This window comes from Carya illinoinensis, chromosome 9 (assembly GCF_018687715.1).
Source record: "Carya illinoinensis cultivar Pawnee chromosome 9, C.illinoinensisPawnee_v1, whole genome shotgun sequence".
NCBI classification, from domain to species: Eukaryota; Viridiplantae; Streptophyta; class Magnoliopsida; order Fagales; family Juglandaceae; genus Carya; species Carya illinoinensis.
Window position 1 is genome coordinate 1,935,894 of NC_056760.1, and position 19,469 is coordinate 1,955,362.

General features: G+C 34.9%; 3 protein-coding genes across 6 annotated transcripts; 1 reads left to right on the top strand and 2 right to left on the bottom strand.

The window, feature by feature from the left end:
• Positions 1 to 210: 210 nt before the first annotated feature.
• LOC122276951 (transcription repressor OFP13-like) lies at positions 211 to 1,240 on the top strand. The gene has a single exon (XM_043086836.1). It carries the CDS (start codon positions 384 to 386, stop codon positions 1,143 to 1,145), a length of 762 nt encoding a protein of 253 aa, XP_042942770.1. The 5' UTR covers positions 211 to 383; the 3' UTR covers positions 1,146 to 1,240.
• A 7,144-nt stretch (positions 1,241 to 8,384) lies between these two features.
• Positions 8,385 to 9,313, bottom strand: LOC122277160 (transcription repressor OFP6-like). The gene has a single exon (XM_043087053.1). The coding sequence runs from the start codon at positions 9,186 to 9,188 to the stop codon at positions 8,649 to 8,651; it is 540 nt and encodes a 179-aa protein (XP_042942987.1). The 5' UTR covers positions 9,189 to 9,313; the 3' UTR covers positions 8,385 to 8,648.
• Positions 9,314 to 11,625: 2,312 nt separating this feature from the next.
• LOC122276591 (lipid droplet-associated hydrolase) lies at positions 11,626 to 17,937 on the bottom strand. 4 transcript variants are annotated; one of them, XM_043086425.1, is made up of 13 exons: positions 17,790 to 17,937; positions 17,474 to 17,578; positions 17,284 to 17,357; positions 17,119 to 17,190; positions 17,010 to 17,038; positions 16,659 to 16,709; positions 15,820 to 15,870; positions 15,000 to 15,059; positions 14,819 to 14,901; positions 14,319 to 14,466; positions 14,075 to 14,125; positions 12,918 to 13,022; positions 11,626 to 12,122 (listed from the first exon to the last, which is right to left on the bottom strand). In XM_043086425.1, the coding sequence occupies exons 1-13, from the start codon at positions 17,846 to 17,848 to the stop codon at positions 11,979 to 11,981; spliced, it is 1,032 nt and encodes a 343-aa protein (XP_042942359.1). In that variant the 5' UTR covers positions 17,849 to 17,937; the 3' UTR covers positions 11,626 to 11,978. The 4 variants fall into 4 exon arrangements, with proteins under 4 accessions (XP_042942359.1, XP_042942360.1, XP_042942358.1 ...); XM_043086426.1 differs by having other exon boundaries at positions 14,849 to 14,901; positions 17,670 to 17,804; XM_043086424.1 differs by having other exon boundaries at positions 17,670 to 17,804.
• Positions 17,938 to 19,469: the final 1,532 nt, after the last annotated feature.

Below are 19,469 nucleotides of genomic sequence, written 5' to 3' on the forward strand. Positions count from 1 at the left end.
TTGTATAATTATTTTAAAAATAAAATTTATTATTAAAAAATTAATTTTTTATATGAATTTTATATTTATTTATTTTCTTAAATTAATTACACAATAATTACATAATTACTACAAGTATCATTTCCATCAAATAATAGCCTCCAGCTGAATGTCATTTACTTCTATGGCCAAAAATTTAATACACTTATAGAAAAGGCCCCACCCCACCAGCCTCCTATTTCCCAGTTGCAACGTCTTCCCCCACTCGTTTTATCACTCCCTTCAAATTTCTCTCACAAACCTCTGAATAGCCATTAATGCCACAAAAATGACTTGCCTCCCAAAAAAACGCATTTGAATCTACACACATTTCTCTCCAAGCCTTTGAGAAGAAAGTACCAGAGATGGGCAAGAAAATGAAACTCCCCTTTCTTTTCAAAAATATGGAGCCAAGGTTTACTTGGCCTTGGCCTTCTTGTAACCAGCCCAGAACCCTTTCTTTCCGAACCAGCAGTGACAGTTACAAGACCGTGAACTCAGTCTACTTAGAGACGCCCATTGATGTAGCAGAGACAACTGAATCATCTTTCACCAAGTCATCCAAGTCCCCGAGCTTCTCAACGACCTCGGAAAGCACCGGACTCGTGGATCCGATAGAGACAATTATTCGGGGGCTGCAATCGGAGAGGCTGTTTTTCAAGCCGGGAGAGACGAGTTCGATATTGGAAGAGGCAAAGGAAGGGTCGTTTCCCTATAAGGACAGCTTGATATTGTCAATGGAGTCCCAAGACCCTTTCGTGGATTTTCGCAAGTCCATGGAAGAGATGGTGGAGGCTCATGGGATGAAAGAATGGGAAGGTTTTGAAGAGCTCTTGTGTTGGTATTTGAGGTTAAATGGAAAGAGCAGCCACGGGTATATTGTTGGTGCTTTTGTTGATTTGTTGGTTGGCCTTGCATTTACATCGTCTTCTTCTTGTTGTTCTTCCCATTCTCCTTCTTCTCCTCTATCTTTTTATACTTTTTCTTCATCTTCTTCATCTTCCACTCGTTGCATATCCTCCATGGAAGCTGATCAGGAAGATAGCGATGTTTGTCCTTGTTTATCTTTATTATTAGAAGGCCAGGGGGGGATCGGGAAAAAAAAGAAGGTGATAGTTCATCTTTAAATGTCTATTCTAATTGAAAATTATGTATATACCAGTAGCTTTGACAACTGATAGTGAAAACTTTTTTGATATATAGATCGAGGAATTATATTGCTCTCTCTCTCTCTCTCTCTCTCTCTACATTCAAAGTATAGTGCAGGTGTATGAGGTTAACATGAGTCGTCGACCTTCTATTGCGCATAAGGAAAGCGCTACCGAGAAATGGAAATTATCATTTTTTAACCTAGCTGGCTTTGGATGAAATAGTAAGAAAAACAAAACCTCTTATTCTATTGCAGAAGACAAATTAGAAGTCTTTCTTAATACAGAAATTAAAAAATTAAATATGGTGATGCATGCATACATCATGCATGAAACTAAAATACTTATGAAAACGAGGTTAAATTAATTAGTGCTGCTATCATCATCCCACCAACCTTTTTTTTTTTTTTTTTTTTGTATTCTTTCTCAACTAATTGAATCCTTCCATTGATTATTTATACACCACATATTAAATAAGAGAAGAAAATAAAAAATATAAATTTATATACATATAGTGTGTAGTGTGTGAGAATAATGAGTTGAAATTTTCATCATTCAATTAACTAAGCAATTTATAAATGAAAAAATATATTTATCGTTAATTTTTTTATTATCTTTTTTATCATTTATTATGACGTGACAATAAATAATAATTTTATAAGTAAAATATAATAAATAATTTTTAATTATTTAATATTATATCATAAAATAATAAGAAAATAATGAGAATTGAAATAATAAGTAAGATAAATAACAGTTCTCTCAAATTATAGGAAAAAAAAATTAAAAAATAAAATCCCCATGCAATCGAGAACATTTCGGGGACAAGTACATGTGGAGATTTTGCGTTCCAGTAATATCCACCATAGGATATCTTCCACCAGGCAGTAGTCCTTGTACAGGGATTCTGACATTATGGCAACAATCAGGGCCGTTCATTTCAAACTAGATAGTCATTTTCAAATGATAGGTACAATTCCAGCGCAGAATTTTGGCGTGGTCCGACGCTCATATCCTCGCACCTGCAGCAGGCTGCAGCATTTATCGTCGTTGCGCCAAAAATAAAGAAAATCTTTCTCTCCGTTGAAGAAAAGTGTCTCTATGTGAGTATCCTCTTGAACGTATGTGTAAATCCATTGTCTTGACTGTCAAATAACTACAAGTTTTCCAAAGAATTAACCCACATGCTGTCTATTTATATAATTTCTAATGGCTCCAAGATTTTCACAGAAAACAATTTAAAAGGCTTTACCTTTTTATTTTCTAGGTAAGGCAACTTGTCGCCATTCACCTCCTAGCTCGCTGCATAAAGATCTAATGCTATCTCTCAACAAAACTTATTTTGGGAAAATAACCAAAGGATGATCTGGACATGTTCTTAGTGCCAATCTGATTTGATCCTTATAAGGCGGATGACTGCCTAAAGATAAAATATATTATACCCAAATTTTTATTCTTATTTTAAGTTCTAAAGCGCAATGGCCGATCAGCTCTGTGCATCGACTTTGATGACCATATTTTATCCAAGTCGAATCAGCTATATACTATTTAATGAAACGAAACATAATATATATCATATGATATTAATTAATCATATAAAGTATGAGATTAAAATAACGATTTTTTATTTTTTGGAAGGGGCCTGGGGCCGTACGTATTATCGTATATATTTTTATTTTCATTAGTTGCAGATATATATAATATATCACGAGTAAGGATGCAGGCCGGAGCTGAGTACTACTGCATGGACCACCTCCAACCCTTGTACGTGTTCGCTTACATTAGTTACCATGCAGTATGGACCAATTTTAAGATGTCTAACATATATAGGTAATTGTTAAGATATGAAATAAATAATAAAATCTATCTCCTTTTATTAGTTTAAAGTTTTGAGTAAAGTGATATTTTATATAATATTAAAGTAAAGGTCTTGAATCTTTAAAAAAAAAGAAGTAAAGATCTTGAATTCGAACTCAGACTCTACGTTTTATTCAATTTAATTAAATATTTCACGTATTAGGTCATCCATTGAGGAGCAATATTAAGATATAAAAGAAATAATAAAATCTACTTCTTCTCGTTAGTTTAAACTTTTGAAATAAGTTATGATTTGACAATCATATATATATATATAAAGAAAAATAAACTAGGTTAATTATATATATGTATATAGTAGGCTTAAAAAAAATGAAGTTGAAGTACTACGGAAAAAGATCGTTACGGTTGCATATATATATGCGCTTAATTATTACCATAACCTAAGGAAAATTAATTAATTAAAGCATGTGATATAGGAAAAAAGTAATTAATTGCCAGAGTTCCATGTTCGATGCCTCTTCAATCTATGAGCCCGGATACCTGTCGACGGCGAAGCTTCTAAACCTCGTGCCATAGATTTTATTTTATTTTATGCAGTGCTGATCGATCAGTACTACTAGTGCTTAATGATTGTTTATATGAATTTCAAACAGTATTTTTCCATCCGAAAATAAATAAATTTAAGGACGTTGAAATGCATTTGATCATCATCACACCCTTCAATTCGAAACTAGCTGGAGAAAGCCATGCATGCATGCATATATAAGGGGTAAGTGGTTTCCTCCAAGTGAAATTACAAACAGTTCTTGGAATTTTAATTGATATTAAGGAATAACTTTCGCTGCCAAGGAAGGAAATCATCATTTGCTCCAGCCATTGATTGTGCATGGAGATCGTCATTTACAAGAATTAATAATAATATACTCGCAATAGAAATAATTTAAATTTATTTTTTTGCGTATTTCTATGATCAACTAAAGCATTATAGGTAATGGGCTTTGCTACACGCAGTCGGGAAATACAATCGGCGTGCAGTCAGCTGTACGGAATGAATAAAAAAAAATTATAAAAAAATTATTTTATATTCAAGGGGACCTACATGAATTATAAAAAGTTATAAAAATAATTTTTTTTTCATATAAGTCTCGTATTAATTTTTTTTTTTATAGCTGACTGCACGCCGACCGCATTTTTTGACTGTACAAATCATTTCTGATAGGTAATTTAACAGCTAGCTAGCTTGTCCGTACATAGATTAACGAAAATACCATCCGATAAGATCATTCTATACAATTTATCAGCAATTGCTGCAGGTGTCACAACATAGTTTCCGGACAAATAAACCATTAAACACTCTGCAGGCTTTTACTTATCAAAATTAAAGTTTGTAGAAAACCAATGCCAGTACAAATTTTTCTATATATAGCGCGCAAAACATATTTCTGTGATGATCATGAGATTCAAGGATCGACGACGGAGATTTCGTGTCGGAATTTTGAAGATCTAAAGTATGGTAATTAGTGAGATCATGACGGGATGACCCAACATTGAGAGTCGACCTGAGATCCACATTTTCCGAGAAAATTAATTGAAACGGAGAAAATGAAAATGACCAAACGGTATAGAAGTCGGTACTGTCAGTCCCATTTCAAAGTTCTTTGCTTGATCTCGTGGGGCTATACATTAAATGCCGCACTTGCATTATTATATATATATTATATAATATTTATATAGACAAATACGCCCATCCCATGCATGATTCCCTCTTGTTGTTGGGACTAATTAATGGGGCATGCACTCCTCCGTTAATTGCCTGCTTGCTTCATTGGCACTTTTACTGATGCATGCATATAATACTTCTTTTTACCTCCACAAATCATGTTCGTACGTACATATATTTATTTAATGGCTTTGTTAGACGTAGTTGGCAAATATAGTCGGCATACAGTCGGCTGTACGGAATAAATAAAAAAAAATCATGGCTGTACAGAATAAATAAAAAAAAATTATAAAAATAATTTTTTTTTTATATAGGTCCCATATTAATTCATTTTTTTCAGAGCGACTGTACGCCAACTGTATTTATCGACTGCACAAATCATTTCTCTTATTCAATTGAGACTCATGCCGATTGCACTATGGGTAGTGCTACTATGCCTCCTTAAAAAAGGAGCTGGAAGCTAGGGAGGGTGGGGTTTGGAGTAGCCTTTAATCGTTATCTTGGATGTTTCCATCTCTATTGTTGCTATCATGCCCGTAGGTTGTCTAACAAATTTGACTTATCAGAGGAAGTCCATGTCAATTCCCTGAAGCAGAAAGCATAATTATTGAAAATAGACCCATGCAGAAGAACCTAGCTATACAATTTAGAAAGGAAGAAAGGGGAAGGGGGGGGGGGGGCAAGAAATTGTATGTAGGGACAGTGGTTCTCAGAGGGCCAAATTGTATCACAAGTCATAAAACATGCAATATTTTATGAAGACAGAATACATTTGCAATAAATTTCCTTTTGGATTGAAGGAAGCTAAGTTCCTGATCCTTCCATACAGCATTACATCTTTGTCTGTGTTTCTCTCTCTCCCCCTTTCATGGTCGGACCTTCGGAGAATAGTGTCTTCATGTCCACCGAACAAAACTATACAAAGCTGATTGTTGGTGCAAATGGGCCTAATAAGAAACGGAGACTGGTTTGTAGCTTAACATGGGCTTGGATGCTGCTGCATAAGACCAGATAATGTATCCCATCCCATCTAGCCTCAAAAAGGATTTTAGGGATGGACAAAAAAACAGAGGCCCATTTTCTCTTTCTCGTCGCTGTTGCTTTGGCCTTTTTTAAAAACGTGTAACAAGTTTCTCAAATGCTCGTCGAGAGGCAAATAGCTTGAACCAAAGGACCCCCCATATATGAGCTTGAACTGAAAGCTTTGCTGGGTCCTCAGGTTGCAAGGATACTGTGTTGGAACCCAGCCTTCCATTAAAGTAGATGATTAATGTTACACAAAAAGTAAGCATCTTTTAATTATGAGAATAAGGTGGTGCTACTGATGAGGCATGCATCATATGGAGGGACAAGATTGAAGCGATGGGGTTTCTTGCTCTCATTGTGGATGAATGACCTGTCTCATTTTTCAGTTTGCATTTTGTTTCCCCCGCCTTTCTCATTTGTTTGCCACTGTCTCGATCTTTTTACGAAAAAGTCTCGTGTACATCTGCAACATCAAATCAAAATGTCGTGCTTTTATAGGCTAAAGAGAACACCCCAGGTTCTAGCATCTAGACATTTCCATTCATTAAATTTTACTACTTTTGAAGTATTTGACATTTTACACTTTCATTGTCTATTCTTTAATTTTCAAACTTGATAGTACTGATCTCCTCAATTGATACAGCATTCTTAGAACTCCTTAAACTGGAAGCCTTGTTGTCTTCACCAACAATTTAACAGATACGATGCTACTGTTGATACAACTTACTTTTTTTACTTCTCTGATTTTTTTTTTTTTCCCCTATATTTTTTCTGGAGTAATGAGTTTGTCCCTAAAGGCAGCATTCAAATCAGTGCCATCCTTTTTCTTTTTCCTAAGCTAAATCGGTGACATCCACTTCATGAGGTTTGGTCCCAATTGATCACCTGCTACTCTTCGCGCGAGTTTACTTCAATCTGACTTTGTCTATTCTTTTGTTTTTTAAATGTATATATATATATATATATATTTGAAACACTTGACTGCTATGCACCCAATATTTCTGTCGTGATAAGTCTGATTACCAACATAGCTTTCAGTACTTAAGGCAACAAGATCATGCTAGTTATCTTTTTTGCTGGCCTGCAAAACATGAAAGGTGTCCCCCACTATTAGAGAAAAGGCAACAAATGGATTAGATAAAGATGGTCATGACCGTGTTTTACTTGTGAAATTGAGACTACTTTGAAAACGCTACTATTGGCAGCTGGAGTTTGCAAGTAAAAAATAAAAATCATCAAGGACATCTCTGCACCTGCAAGCCTGCAACGTTAGGGGAATTAATTTGTTGGTAAAAGAAATGAGAGAAACACTACCCCCCTTGAAAGCAATGAAAGACAAATTTGAATTTGAGGGCAAGGATTCTGAGGAGGTCAAGTTGGATATACTTGCTGGCCCGCATGCCTCGGTTGCATTTTATCACAACCTTTATCACAAGAGAGCGGTTGCTGCATCTTGTTTTAAATGAAGGGCCCGCTCAGTTTCCACTAACTTCAAGATTCCCTGCTCTAGAGATCACTAACCTTGGAGACCACATTCAGAATTCTTAAGTAAATCAGACAACTACATTTATGAAACAGTAAATGTGGGGGAGAGAGAGAGATATTTAATGCATTAAAATAGTCAGTCCAGAGCAGTAGTATTAGATTGGATTGATTTTGTCAATTCCCTCCCTCACAAATGATCACTCATTGTTTAATTTCAATCTCAAATGAAATGAAGTCAACTTTTTTTGTATCCATGTTTTATGATATATTTAATCGTTTTCACAGTGATTTAGACTTTAGAGTAGTTGATGGGACATTATTAGCGGACATTGGAAGTAACCAAATTGATGATCGGAATGAAAATTTCAAAACTATATCCTGTACTCTACATTTGATGGTTAGAAAGCGCTCACTTTATTTCAAGTCTTACTGTCCATTCTGATTGCACCACCTATTTGAAATTTGTAGAAACAGAGTGCAAGAAGCACAGTGAAAATACCATCTCAAAAGCGCCTTAACCATATGATTTTCAAAGTGTCTACACAGCATTGCACCCGGTACCCAACCATCTTGAAATACGAGTTACTCAAACACGTGACCATGACTATCAAGAAATAACATAACCATCAAGACTTATTCCAATTCTAATAAATGATTTCTCCTGATCATAGAGAGAGATCTCAAAATCCACGCACTGATTGGTATGTAGCGGCAACTTGCAAGCGGAATAACATAAGAAGCACCCAAGGGTTAATGACAAGTCTTGGAAAATGTACAGGTCAGACACAAATTTTCTATCCTCATAAAAAAAAAAATACACTAAAAACAACTGTCCCACTCCGCGTACACCAATCTAATTATTATACTTCAAATCCCAATGACTTATCTTTTCCCACTAACGATTCACCTATTGAAAACTCAGTGAAGATTTTGACCAACGAAATTTTTCATCATTTATTTTGTAGTATATTACATTTTTAGGCAGTTTATATATCAAATCAATTAAAATGTTTCATGTCAATCGGTTTAATAGAAATGACAAAATTCCAGATGAAGATTAAAATCGGCTATTTAGAGGAATTCCATTTGTGCTTTTGAACTACTCTGGAGACCCGATTGAATTAGGCTTGCCGTACAGTGCATGCTCTCCATTGTCAATGTGGTCTAAGGACCAGAAAAATTGCATCGTATCATTGAGAACATCAACAAACAGAACCCATTTAAGAAGATTACACATAAACACCAACAACAATTGTAGCGGTTAACAAAGAAGAGCTTCTCCAATTTCTGCATTTATCTGATTCGACTTCCCAAGCATCCTGTTTTTTGCACATTCTGCAAATACAGGGTACATGAGGCGTCGACATTATAAGCTACCTTGCATCATACAAAGGACTAAGTTGACACAGAGCCACAGGCCACACGTGTATACCCTAGAACTCACGTGACTTGTACCCAAAATATTGCAGCTTGGGAGAGCTAGACCTCACAGAAAACACCCCGTTCCATATCTCAGAGAAAGCTTTAACAATGAGTCCATGGTGGTAAGGAGAATTCAGCTGCAGAAAACAATGGAGAAGCTCCCGGAGATCGTCCTTGGAGTATATCTCATTTTCTAATATCATCTGGAGCATCGATTGCCGAAAATCCAAATACGGGTCGTCGGAATCTTTCTCCACTGCAACACTCTCACCGTCTATCCTACCAAAGCCTCTGACAGTCCTCGAGCCCTTCATCTCGTTCTCGGCGTCTGAATATTGAGAATATGGAACGGATGGAGAGAATGTGTGGGCGGCGGTACTGTTGTCTTTGTGCCATGAGCCTGAGGAATGGTGTTTGTTGTGTCTTTGGTGTGTAGGCGTTTTCGGTCTTGGTTTTGGATGGAAAATGTGGAACAGTTTAGGTTTTCTGCAGCTGCAGCCTATGTTAACTGAAACAGTGTTAAGGAGAAGCTTTCTTCCGGTGGTGGGCATTGAAGTGAGAGAGAGAGAGAGAGAGAGAGAGAGAGAGAGAGAGAGAGAGAGAGAGTTTCTGCAAAAGGCTGTCCTAGGAAGTGATGAGTAAGAGTGGGGATGAGGCGTTTGATTGATTATTGTGGGGGGAAGGGAATTGAAGGTGCTATATAAATCCTGCATGTGAGTTCGGGAGGGTGCCTATATGTGATATAATGACTGGTCTGTTAGTTTTGGTTAAATGACAACACGATCATGACCGCACATCTTGATGAGGAAAAATATTTTTCTTGTATTTAAGATTTGGTAGTCATATACTAGTATCAGTTTCAGAGTGATGAGGGTCTTTCATGATTAAAAAAAGGTCCAAGTATTTCTTTATAAGACAAACATGATCATAAATATCTTGTAGGTGATTGAGAAAAGAGGAATCATAACAAATTATATAGATCACGGAATTAGGGAACAGGCATGGCAGTCAGAATGATTTAGGGATCGAAAATAATGAAAAAAAAAAATATTAAGCCACTTGCCGAAGGCTCAGATGATCTTTTTTTCAATGGACCAAACGTTTACATGCACAGAAAAATCTATGTACATTTACAGGCACAATATTATACAGACAAGTCTGGTCTACCTGATCTTTGAAAATTGGTGGGTTAGGTTTTAATTTTTTTTTTTTAATTTTAAAAACAAAAGATAAAAAACTCTTTGTCAAATACATTGGTTTAGACCAAATTTGAATTGGAGCCTATTTTTGGACATTGCATGCCGGATCATGGTTTAAATGCGTTATTAGGGGTCAATCAGTTCTTCTATTTAACATTTTTATACTACACACTTGTTTATATGAATCTTTATTTTTTATTTTTTTCCTTGACAGGTGTGTAGTATAGGACTCGTGAGTAGATTTTTTCTTTTTGGATACCTTTTACCTCCACTCCCCTTAAGGTCATCAGAAGGCTGCAGGTTAAATTCTATTAACAAACCTATTTATTTTAGAGAAATGCTTATTGTACTTAGGAAAATTTTATTAAAAAAATTTAATTATTCATATGTCAGCTAAAAATTATGAAACTTGAAATTCAATATTTGAATTTTAAAAGAAAAAACTGATAAAATGAGTATTTTATTTTTTTTATAAGTAAAATTGTGAGTACATGTAGAACTACTCTTTATTTTATAACTATGGTCAACAATCATCAATAAAAATGAGTCCATTCAATCTATCATTAATTTCATAATTAATATATATGAGTGCCGAGATATATATATGTGTGTGTGTGTCGAAATATAGCAATCTCATTCCAATCAGTAAACAAATCATATTAATATGTTCATGTCTACAATCTTCCATCTACACATAATTATGTGGTTCGTGATGTTGGTCTTGTTTGCGGGTTACTTACGCATATTAATATAAATTATAATTAAAAATGGAATTGTTAAACTAGGTTGCTGGTCCAAATAACTAAAGAGTCACGGGTCGGTGCTAACAAAGGAAGCGAAAATCATGCAGATTGAACCTATACTTCCGCTACCAGTTTTGGATTTTTCCCGTTTCAAGTGTTTACTGCCACTAGCAGAGTTGCACTGCCTTATCCTAGTTGATTTGATTTGTTTGAACTGATCATCCCATTACACAAATAGAACGGCAAGTAGAAGAGAAGTGTTACAGTCATTAAAAAAAAAAAAAAAATCTTATAAAAATAAATTTATAAATTGACATCATTTCATATGATATTTTAAATCTACTTATAAAAGTACATTTATAATCTAACATACTATATCAAGTTACGTTAGTTTAAAAGATTTATTTTTGTAAAATATATTCATGGCTAAAGCATTTCTCATACTCGAATAGTAGGGTATATATCTTAAACAGAAATAGACATTAAACATCAAACATCGACATAGATTTTACAACATTAAGTATTGATAATTTGAGTCTTTCGGTTACCATTAAACATTAAATAAAATATTGGACCGCTTACTTCCTTTGTGTTTATTTCTATCCAAAATATAAGCCAGTTGAAATTTTAAGAGATCTAGCATGAAAATGAACCCAACTTTGTAAATGTTTGTGCATGAAGGGCACCCTCAGTTAAACTTATTCGTCCAGCCGCAATTAGAAAACCATCCTAAAGTTTAGATTGAATCGTAATCCACACTTTGCCATCTACTTCTACCGTGTCTTAGCAAAGATAATGATGGGCTGGGGAGGCTTGAAAAGGTCCAAGTCTCATTTTATGGCATCAACGTTACCGTTGTAAGAACAAAGAGGGGGAAGGAAGAATATTGATTGTCCCTGAATGTTGCCTGCTCATGCAAAACACATGGGTATGGCTACTTAAATGAAAAGCATACTTCAGAGCATTTATGCCACATTTAGATAGTGAAAGTGTTTTATCTTATCTCATCTCATCATTACAACTTTCTCAAATTTCTACACAAAATATAATAAACAATTCAACTTTTTCAAATTTCAAATAAAAATAATATTCAAACAACATTTTATTCAACTTTCAACTTTCATCTAAAACCATCTCATCTCACCATCCAAACCGTACCTTAGATACCAGCATTTGAAGGGACTTATCTGTGTTATGCATAACAACTTAACCAGTTACTTGATCAGAACAAACATCAATATAACTGCATTGCTAACTACTATATCAGTTTAATTTTTTTTTTCAAGATGTAATTATTATTTAAACATAATGGGATGATCAATTATATCCGTTGACGAACAATCCTAACCATATACTTAACATGACTTCTATATCCCAAAATGGCAGCAACAGAGATCCCTTACTGCCCTGAATGCAGTACTTGATTCTCGATCAATCTTGCTACATGCTTTGCAACACATGATGAACCATCTTCAGTGCAAGAGAAAGCATGAGGATGGGCCCTTTCAATTGATAGAGAAATGCCTGGGACCTGCTTGGAAATCTGTGAGTTCAAAAGATATGTGTAAGATGCAGACGGTCAAATTGAAGAATACCAAAACGTAGGGAAAAAATAGACAAAATCAGTCTCTGGGCAGCTACACATCATGAAGCAGATTCAAAATGATCATACTTCCCATTGTAGTAGTTAAAACCATCACAATAAGTATGGTCGGGGAATTTTTCATCAACATCATTCCACATGTTAAATATCCACCACATTGAACATCGTTGATCAATCATCCTATTTTATTAAGGATTCTCATAATATTGAGTGCCAACTTGAGAGCAACCTCGCTTAAACCACATGCCTTCTCTCACACTGATTTATCTGACACACATAACCAGTGCTATTCTCAGATGAAAATCATTGTCAATTACTGCTCATGAATACGTATCATGAATAAATGCTTTATCCTTAAGTTTAAAAAGTTAATAGTACAGCCTGATTCTCATAATATTGAGTGCTAACTGGAGAGCAACCTCAATTAAACCACATGCCTTCTCTGGCACTCATAAACCTCTTTATTCTAGGGTCTTGAAGAGTACTGAATGAATAAACCATGGGATGACTAAGCCACTTACGAAAATCAAGGAGTCAGTATTGCCTCAAAAACAATTATCAAGAAATGAATTCAAACTAAAGGAAGAGGAAGCAACATTTAAAAGGGCCGGGGTTTTCTGAAAAGCTACAGAGGGATATTTTGTTTAAGAGAGTGCACATTATGCATGGGAGAACACATGTTTGGGTTTATATAAACAAACATTTTTAGACATAACATATAGAATTCATCACCACCTCTTCATGCATTTGAAGTGGACCCCAGTGATCATCAACACCAAACAAAAATGCTATTTTCTCCTGCTTTTCTCTCATAAACTTCCAATCTGGTATTTCTGCAAGCTACCATAAAATACATTTAGTCAGCACAAAATTGTGAACATAATTTAGTACTCGCATGGGAAATGCAATCTGATATTTAGAAGTAAGAGGCAAACCATGCGTCTTCATTCATTACTTATGTTTAACAATGCAGATGCAACCAATTCAAGTAACAAGGAAATCATTTTGAGTCTTACGGTACATATGCTCTGAGACATCTGGTAACTCTACTTGCCCCCGACCCCAAAACAAAAAAAGTAGGCCACTATTTCCTATTCAAAGGTCTAGAGGAATGCATGGCCAGTAAAATGTATATGGAATTCAAAACCAAGTACAGGAGGTAGGTAACCGCTTGATGCTACACGAAGAAGTAGAAATCTAAATGCATATATTGGTTTGGCAGGCAGAGCCAAATTTCAAAGTGAACCCCTAGGGGTTGGCTCAAGTGGTAAAGGCATTGTGCTAGGGGGTATGCTCCCCCCAAGTCTAAGGTTCAATTCTCCTAAGCTGCAAACAATCTCTAGGGGCCATCGGACTGGGCGATTTCCCCATTGAATTACTCGAGGTGCACTTGCAAAAAACTCCTTGCCGAAAGCCTGTGCACCCCAGGATTAGTCGGGACGCTATTCCTGGACATCCGGTGCCAATAAATAAAAAATCAAAGTGCATAAACCTGAAATATAAGTCAATATTGCTTCAAACAAAATATGTGCAGGTATTACTAGTTTCTGGGAAAAATGGATGATTCAACCAATGGAAGAACAACTTTCACAATAGGAAGCTATTGCATACACCCTGTGCACTTAAAACTGCAGCTTATTGCTCATTAATAAATCAAATAAGCAGCTGGTATGACTTTATATAATACAATAAAAACAATGTCAAAGAACCAGTTCATTGTGGCTCAAAACGCTCAGCCAGGCTTTGGGAAGCATAGCATAGAAGGTACTAAGTATTAGCAGCAGACGTATTCCTTGTACAAGAATGACTGATTGCTGTAATTGTGACCTCTTAGTAGAAATGGTGACAAACTCTCACATCATATATTTTCTTGAAAAAAGCAAATCTTTTACCTTTCTGAACTCTGTCCTAGTCAAAAAGAGTATGTTCCGTACAACTTGGTACTGTAAATATGAAAATAAAGGGGAAGTCAGAGAATCTAATTGCATACACTCTCATAAATAAACTGAATTCACCTGAGCTGTAATCTCAACTAATTGGGAATAAACACTCAAATTGTTTTTTTGATACTTCTTGGAAATTTCATTAGCAAACTATGAAGGCAACTTCACAAATTAATCATAGATAAAACTTCACCTGCACCAAGTGTGAGCAAGCAGCCTCAACTGCAGCAGCTGACCATGAACTCCCAACAGAGTTTGTCAAAATCAACCTATAAGCACTGCTTGGTAAGGATCCCAATGATGCCGCAATGCAACTAAGTGCAACACTTAAAACTTGTGACCTGAAACCAAAAAAATGTACCATTAGTCCCAACAAGACCTTAATGATAGATTTTTTTTTACAATGACAGATTGTCAAAGGTTTAATAGAAACTATTTAAGTACATTTATAACTAAGTTAGAAGGCCAAGATTCAAACTCATTATATTAAACTCAATACCCCAGTGTTCCAAGACCCAATTGATATGCATCTCCCATATCCCATTGTCTCTTATTCAGTTACTTTCCGGCTGCACTGGGCTGGCCCATTAGGCAACCCAGTCCATTGGAGTTGAAACCCCTAGCATATTTGTGCATAGAAGATAAAGTGGAAGGAAGGGAATGATGTTACTCATAACAAAGAAAGAATGTTACTCTACAATCTTCCCAATAAAAGACTGCCACCTCGATTGGGGGTTTACTGCCAAAAATGGATATAGTCCAATGCAATAGGTCACCTATAAACCCAGCAAAAATGTCAACAAATACTCTTTAAATTAAGAACATGAAGTAACATGATGATACTGAAAATGAACCAAATTTAATTTATCATCACCTTTTCCGAGGACCTCCTAAACACATCATTAGCCATATATGAGCCAATAGAGTGCCCAACCTTCACAGAGAAATTAGACGTAAGCAACTAAGAATTTCAAGGCAGAAACCAGAGAGCAGTGTCCACTATAATAGATGCCATGTTGGGATCACAGTAAATATTCCAATGATCTATTCATTTTTCTCTCAGCCAAAGGAGCTAATTGACTGGTTACAGCAACAAAAGAGATCACTGCTTGAACTGAACTACACTAGAAATACTGATAGCTTCCGCAAATTAAAATATAAAATCAGGGGTGAGGAGGAATAGATTCTTGAAACCACCTTAAACTCCATTGCCTTTCAAATTTCAGATTAGCAGAATACCAATTCTCAAGATGCTTATCTGTTCATAAATGAGTGGAATGCAGATAAAAAGGGTCTAGGGCCTCGACAATTTTCAACGAGCTTACAGCTTCCTGAAACATCTTCAGAGATAAGCATCCAAGTGGTGCTTACCAATTTTTTTTTCTTCTCTTGTACCCTAAGGGCTTTACAGCTTCCTAAAAATGACACGTGAGCAGAAATTTTACAACTGATGGACAAAAGTAAGAATTTTCTCTAGATCGAAGGGACCAAGAAGTGTTCAGTCATACAGAACTGGTGATAGCCATTCAAAACTAGAACTCGTATGTTGAAAAAAACCAAACTTTGATCTACAGTTCAAATGCGCGATCGAATGACAATTTCACTTTTATTACCTTTCGAAACACTTCCAAAAGACCAGCATGATAGTTCAAGCACAGGGAAAAAAAAAAATTATAACTATAATATGAAATTACCAATAATATAGGAACTTCAAGATTTTCTAGCTCCTGATTAATGAAATCCACCTGCAAAAACATGGGACCATTAACAAATTATAGGGAATTGTAATAGCTAAGTTCTTGCCGGACAATTAATGGAAATAAAGGTTGGATCTGGAAACAAGTTGGAGTCCTATAAGGTAAAGAACCTTGGTGGTAAAACAGTCCTATTCGACTTGATCAAGGCCCCATTTGGTTTCACAGATGGTCTCAACCCATCCCATCCTATCTCATCCCATCCCATCCTATCTCATCTCATCTTATCTCAACATCCAAACAACATTCAAGTACAAACACTTTTCAATTTTAAATTTTCAACTTTTCAACTTTTTCATCTAATCATTACAAATTTCCCAAAATTCCAAATAAAACATAAAAAACAATTTTCAACTTTTTCAATTCTCAAAACAAAAATTATATTAAAAATTTATATTCTAACAATATTTTAACTTTATAATATTTTTATTCAACTTTTCTCTCTCCTTTCCCAACACCCCATAAAACATTGTAATTCAAATTATTTCTCTACTATTCATAAACTATTTTACTACTATTCACATATTTCTCATCTTATATGTGTAACCAAACGAGACCTTTTAAGTTTTCAGCAGAAATTCCATAAAATGGAACTCATCCAAATTCTGTTACCAAATTAATTTTTCGAATGAGAATCCTAGGATTTTGTAAAGCAATGACGTCAATCTGATTCCACATGCGGTACAAAATTTACTTGGTTTATAAATTCCAACATCCTAACAGAAAACTGGCCACTCTTACCAGGCTACAATTTGCTCAAACAAATTGACCAAAGTTACCTTATGTACAATTTGTTCTTCTAATGAGAATAACTTTCCGCGCTCCCAGTTCTAGCATGAAAAAAAAATCAAAATCACTATCATACTCATTCTAGAAATTACTGAAGAAAAAATCATATAAACAAACCAGGTTGCAAATATCCTTTTACAGAGACACGTTGCAAATAAACACAAAGCAAAAGCGCACATTGCTAGCTGGCTTAGGGGAGACCTTTTACAGAATATTCGGGCATTAGTGAACCTTCACTCTCCAAATAAAACGTTCATTGTATATGATTTCACGGCATCAGCCTCCTTTCTGTAGGCTACGAAAGAAACAAGAATAATGCGAAAAATAACAAGTCCAAGTACCTTTTTGGTGTGTGAAACATGCCCGATTGCTGAGGATTAACATAAAATCAATTAGTTCAGAGATTACAGCTCAAGGGCCTACCATGTACATGTAGCTACAATATCTTGCCTGTTACAGATGCATGTCCTCCGAGAAACGCGTACAATGCTTCCACAAAATCCTTGTAAAATGCAACAATACCTACATCGAAAGAACACCACTGATCCTATAAATTAAATCATCAACAACCATAAAGACGCACGCAATTTAAAAAAAAAAAAAAAAAAAACTCGCCTGGATTTCCCGGAATGAATAAAACGTGCAGTTTAGGATCATCGGCGCGAATCTCCAGCAACTCAGTCATGTAACTAACCGAGAAAATAACAATCAAAAGGAAATAGAAAAAACGTAATACATCGTCGAAACTTGAAACGACTAATTATAACAAAATTGCATAGGCAACAACATATGGAACCCAATATACCCGGACACTTTGCACAATCGAAAAGCAGCATGCCTTTTAGCTTCCGAAAAATCCAATCCATCTCGAGCCATATCTTTTCTTGTGCACCTTGATCTGTAGCTCCACCTGCAACAGAATATAGTGCGACGCAAATTCTATATGAGTCCAGTTGCATTGAGCTAGACAAAGTCAAAGAAGCATAGGTCGGCTGGCCAACCTACTGCATTGAGGGGAGAATCTAGAGAGAGGCAGCTTAAAGCGGCATAAAATTTTGCATAAAAACCACTGATACATGGAAAATTTAGAATCAAACGAAAAATATTGAAATGGTAGCTACCTGGGTTGGAGGTAGAGTGAGGAGCGACAGAGGGGTCGCGCTGTGGGCCGAAGAATCATTACTCAACTCTTCCCGTTCTTCATTTTATAATTTCTTTTTCTTTTCTGATTTTTTTTTTCTTTATTTCCCCTGAAATAAGAAATAACCACCTACATTTTGTAAGATGATATTCCAGTCATAAATTTAAGCAATGTTAATGTACTCTCTTTAATTTATAATTTCTATGTAAAAATTATTTTTAAATTTTTAAATTTTTAAATTTTATTTTTTAAAAAAGGAATATTTATACACCACATTAAAACTTTATTACTCTTCTTAAAATTCAAAAAAAATGAAAATTCTCAAAGAATTAAGCAAATCAAATGTGAGAAAACAAAAAAAAAATAAAAATTATTGTGCATCTTTTCATTCGCCAACCAGAAAGCCCAAAGAAACCGATAATTCATTGTACATTTTGCAAAATATTTATAGTGTAGTTTTCTCACATACATACACGCATATGTGTTATATATATATATATATATATATTATTTTTTATATATGAGATCCCTTTTATAAACTCTCAAAATGTACCATTCAGTTTATTATCAAGCAATAATGCTATCATAAGTTTAGATTAATATTTTATTTCTAAAATCATGATTCTTAAATTTCATTGGTAATTGGTATCCCCGAAAGCGTCTAAATTAGTGAGTAAACGGGCAAACTAAGGGCCACTTCAACGAACGGGCCTGCTGTATTGCGAGCTGAGCGACCGGGACCATTACTATTAGGTCCAACATTTTGTCCTTTCCAATGTTTCCATATATTTTCCCCATTTTATTAAGCTCGTCGCAAACTATGAGATTCACTAACGTTATGAATTAAATAAATATCAATACTCTTCATACTTCACACTAATAACTTTGGAAAAATACATACCATGGCAAAAATTTATTGTGAATTAAAAAATATATATCAATAAAATTAAGAGAATTACTATGACTATACAAGAATTCTACAAAAATTATTATACATTGTGAGATTAATTTTTTAATTATTTTTTTTTTTGTTGAACTAAGACTTGCCAAATTAGTTATGACTTGCTTTTTAATTTAAAAAAAAAAAAAATTGTTTTAGAAGTAATAACTCTCGAAGTGGGCCATTTAATAACTAGCTAGGGGATCAAAATTTATTGCGTGATTAACTTAAATATGCAACTATAATTCATTGAAGTTGTCTATTTAATAACTAATATGTATAAAGAATCAAAATTCGTACCGCTGATTTAAAAATTGAGAAATGATAAAAATAACTACACCTTTACAATTTTTCTACAGTCTTCTAATAAAATAATATTTTTTGAGATATTTAGTTTTGATTTTAAAATTTTAAATATTATTTTATTAATAAATTGTAATTAAAATGTAGTCGGGTTGTACTCTTTAAAATTTGGCAGCTGGAATCGAAGGCCGCACACCTTTTCTAAGTGGGTCCTCGGCTCTGCACGTCTTCTTTTAATATTGCCAGCAAGCATGGACTTGATTCCAAAGAGACATTATCGTTTATGTGCGTAATACTACTTCGGAATCGGTTGGTCAAAGGTTGTCCTAACATATCAAACACGTAAGTTGATTCCAGAGGATTCGGTTCAAAAGAGAGAACCCATTTTAGAGGACTCTTTGAAGATGGAGGGTGCAT

What these genes read in the sequence shown, in the direction of transcription:
- LOC122276951 (XM_043086836.1), top strand. Translation starts at nt 384, where the DNA reads ATGGGCAAGAAAATGAAACTCCCCTTTCTTTTCAAAAATATGGAGCCA.
- LOC122277160 (XM_043087053.1), bottom strand. Translation starts at nt 9,188, where the DNA reads ATGCCCACCACCGGAAGAAAGCTTCTCCTTAACACTGTTTCAGTTAAC.
- LOC122276591 (XM_043086424.1), bottom strand. Translation starts at nt 17,746, where the DNA reads ATGTATCAGTGGTTTTTATGCAAAATTTTATGCCGCTTTAAGCTGCCT. An exon ending in AAGAACAAATTGTACATAAG is followed by an intron (nt 15,871 to 16,658) that starts GTAACTTTGGTC and finishes ATGTTTTTGCAG; the next exon opens with GTGGATTTCATTAATCAGGA. An exon ending in TTTATTGGGAAGATTGTAGA is followed by an intron (nt 14,467 to 14,818) that starts GTAACATTCTTT and finishes TTTTGGTTTCAG; the next exon opens with GTCACAAGTTTTAAGTGTTG.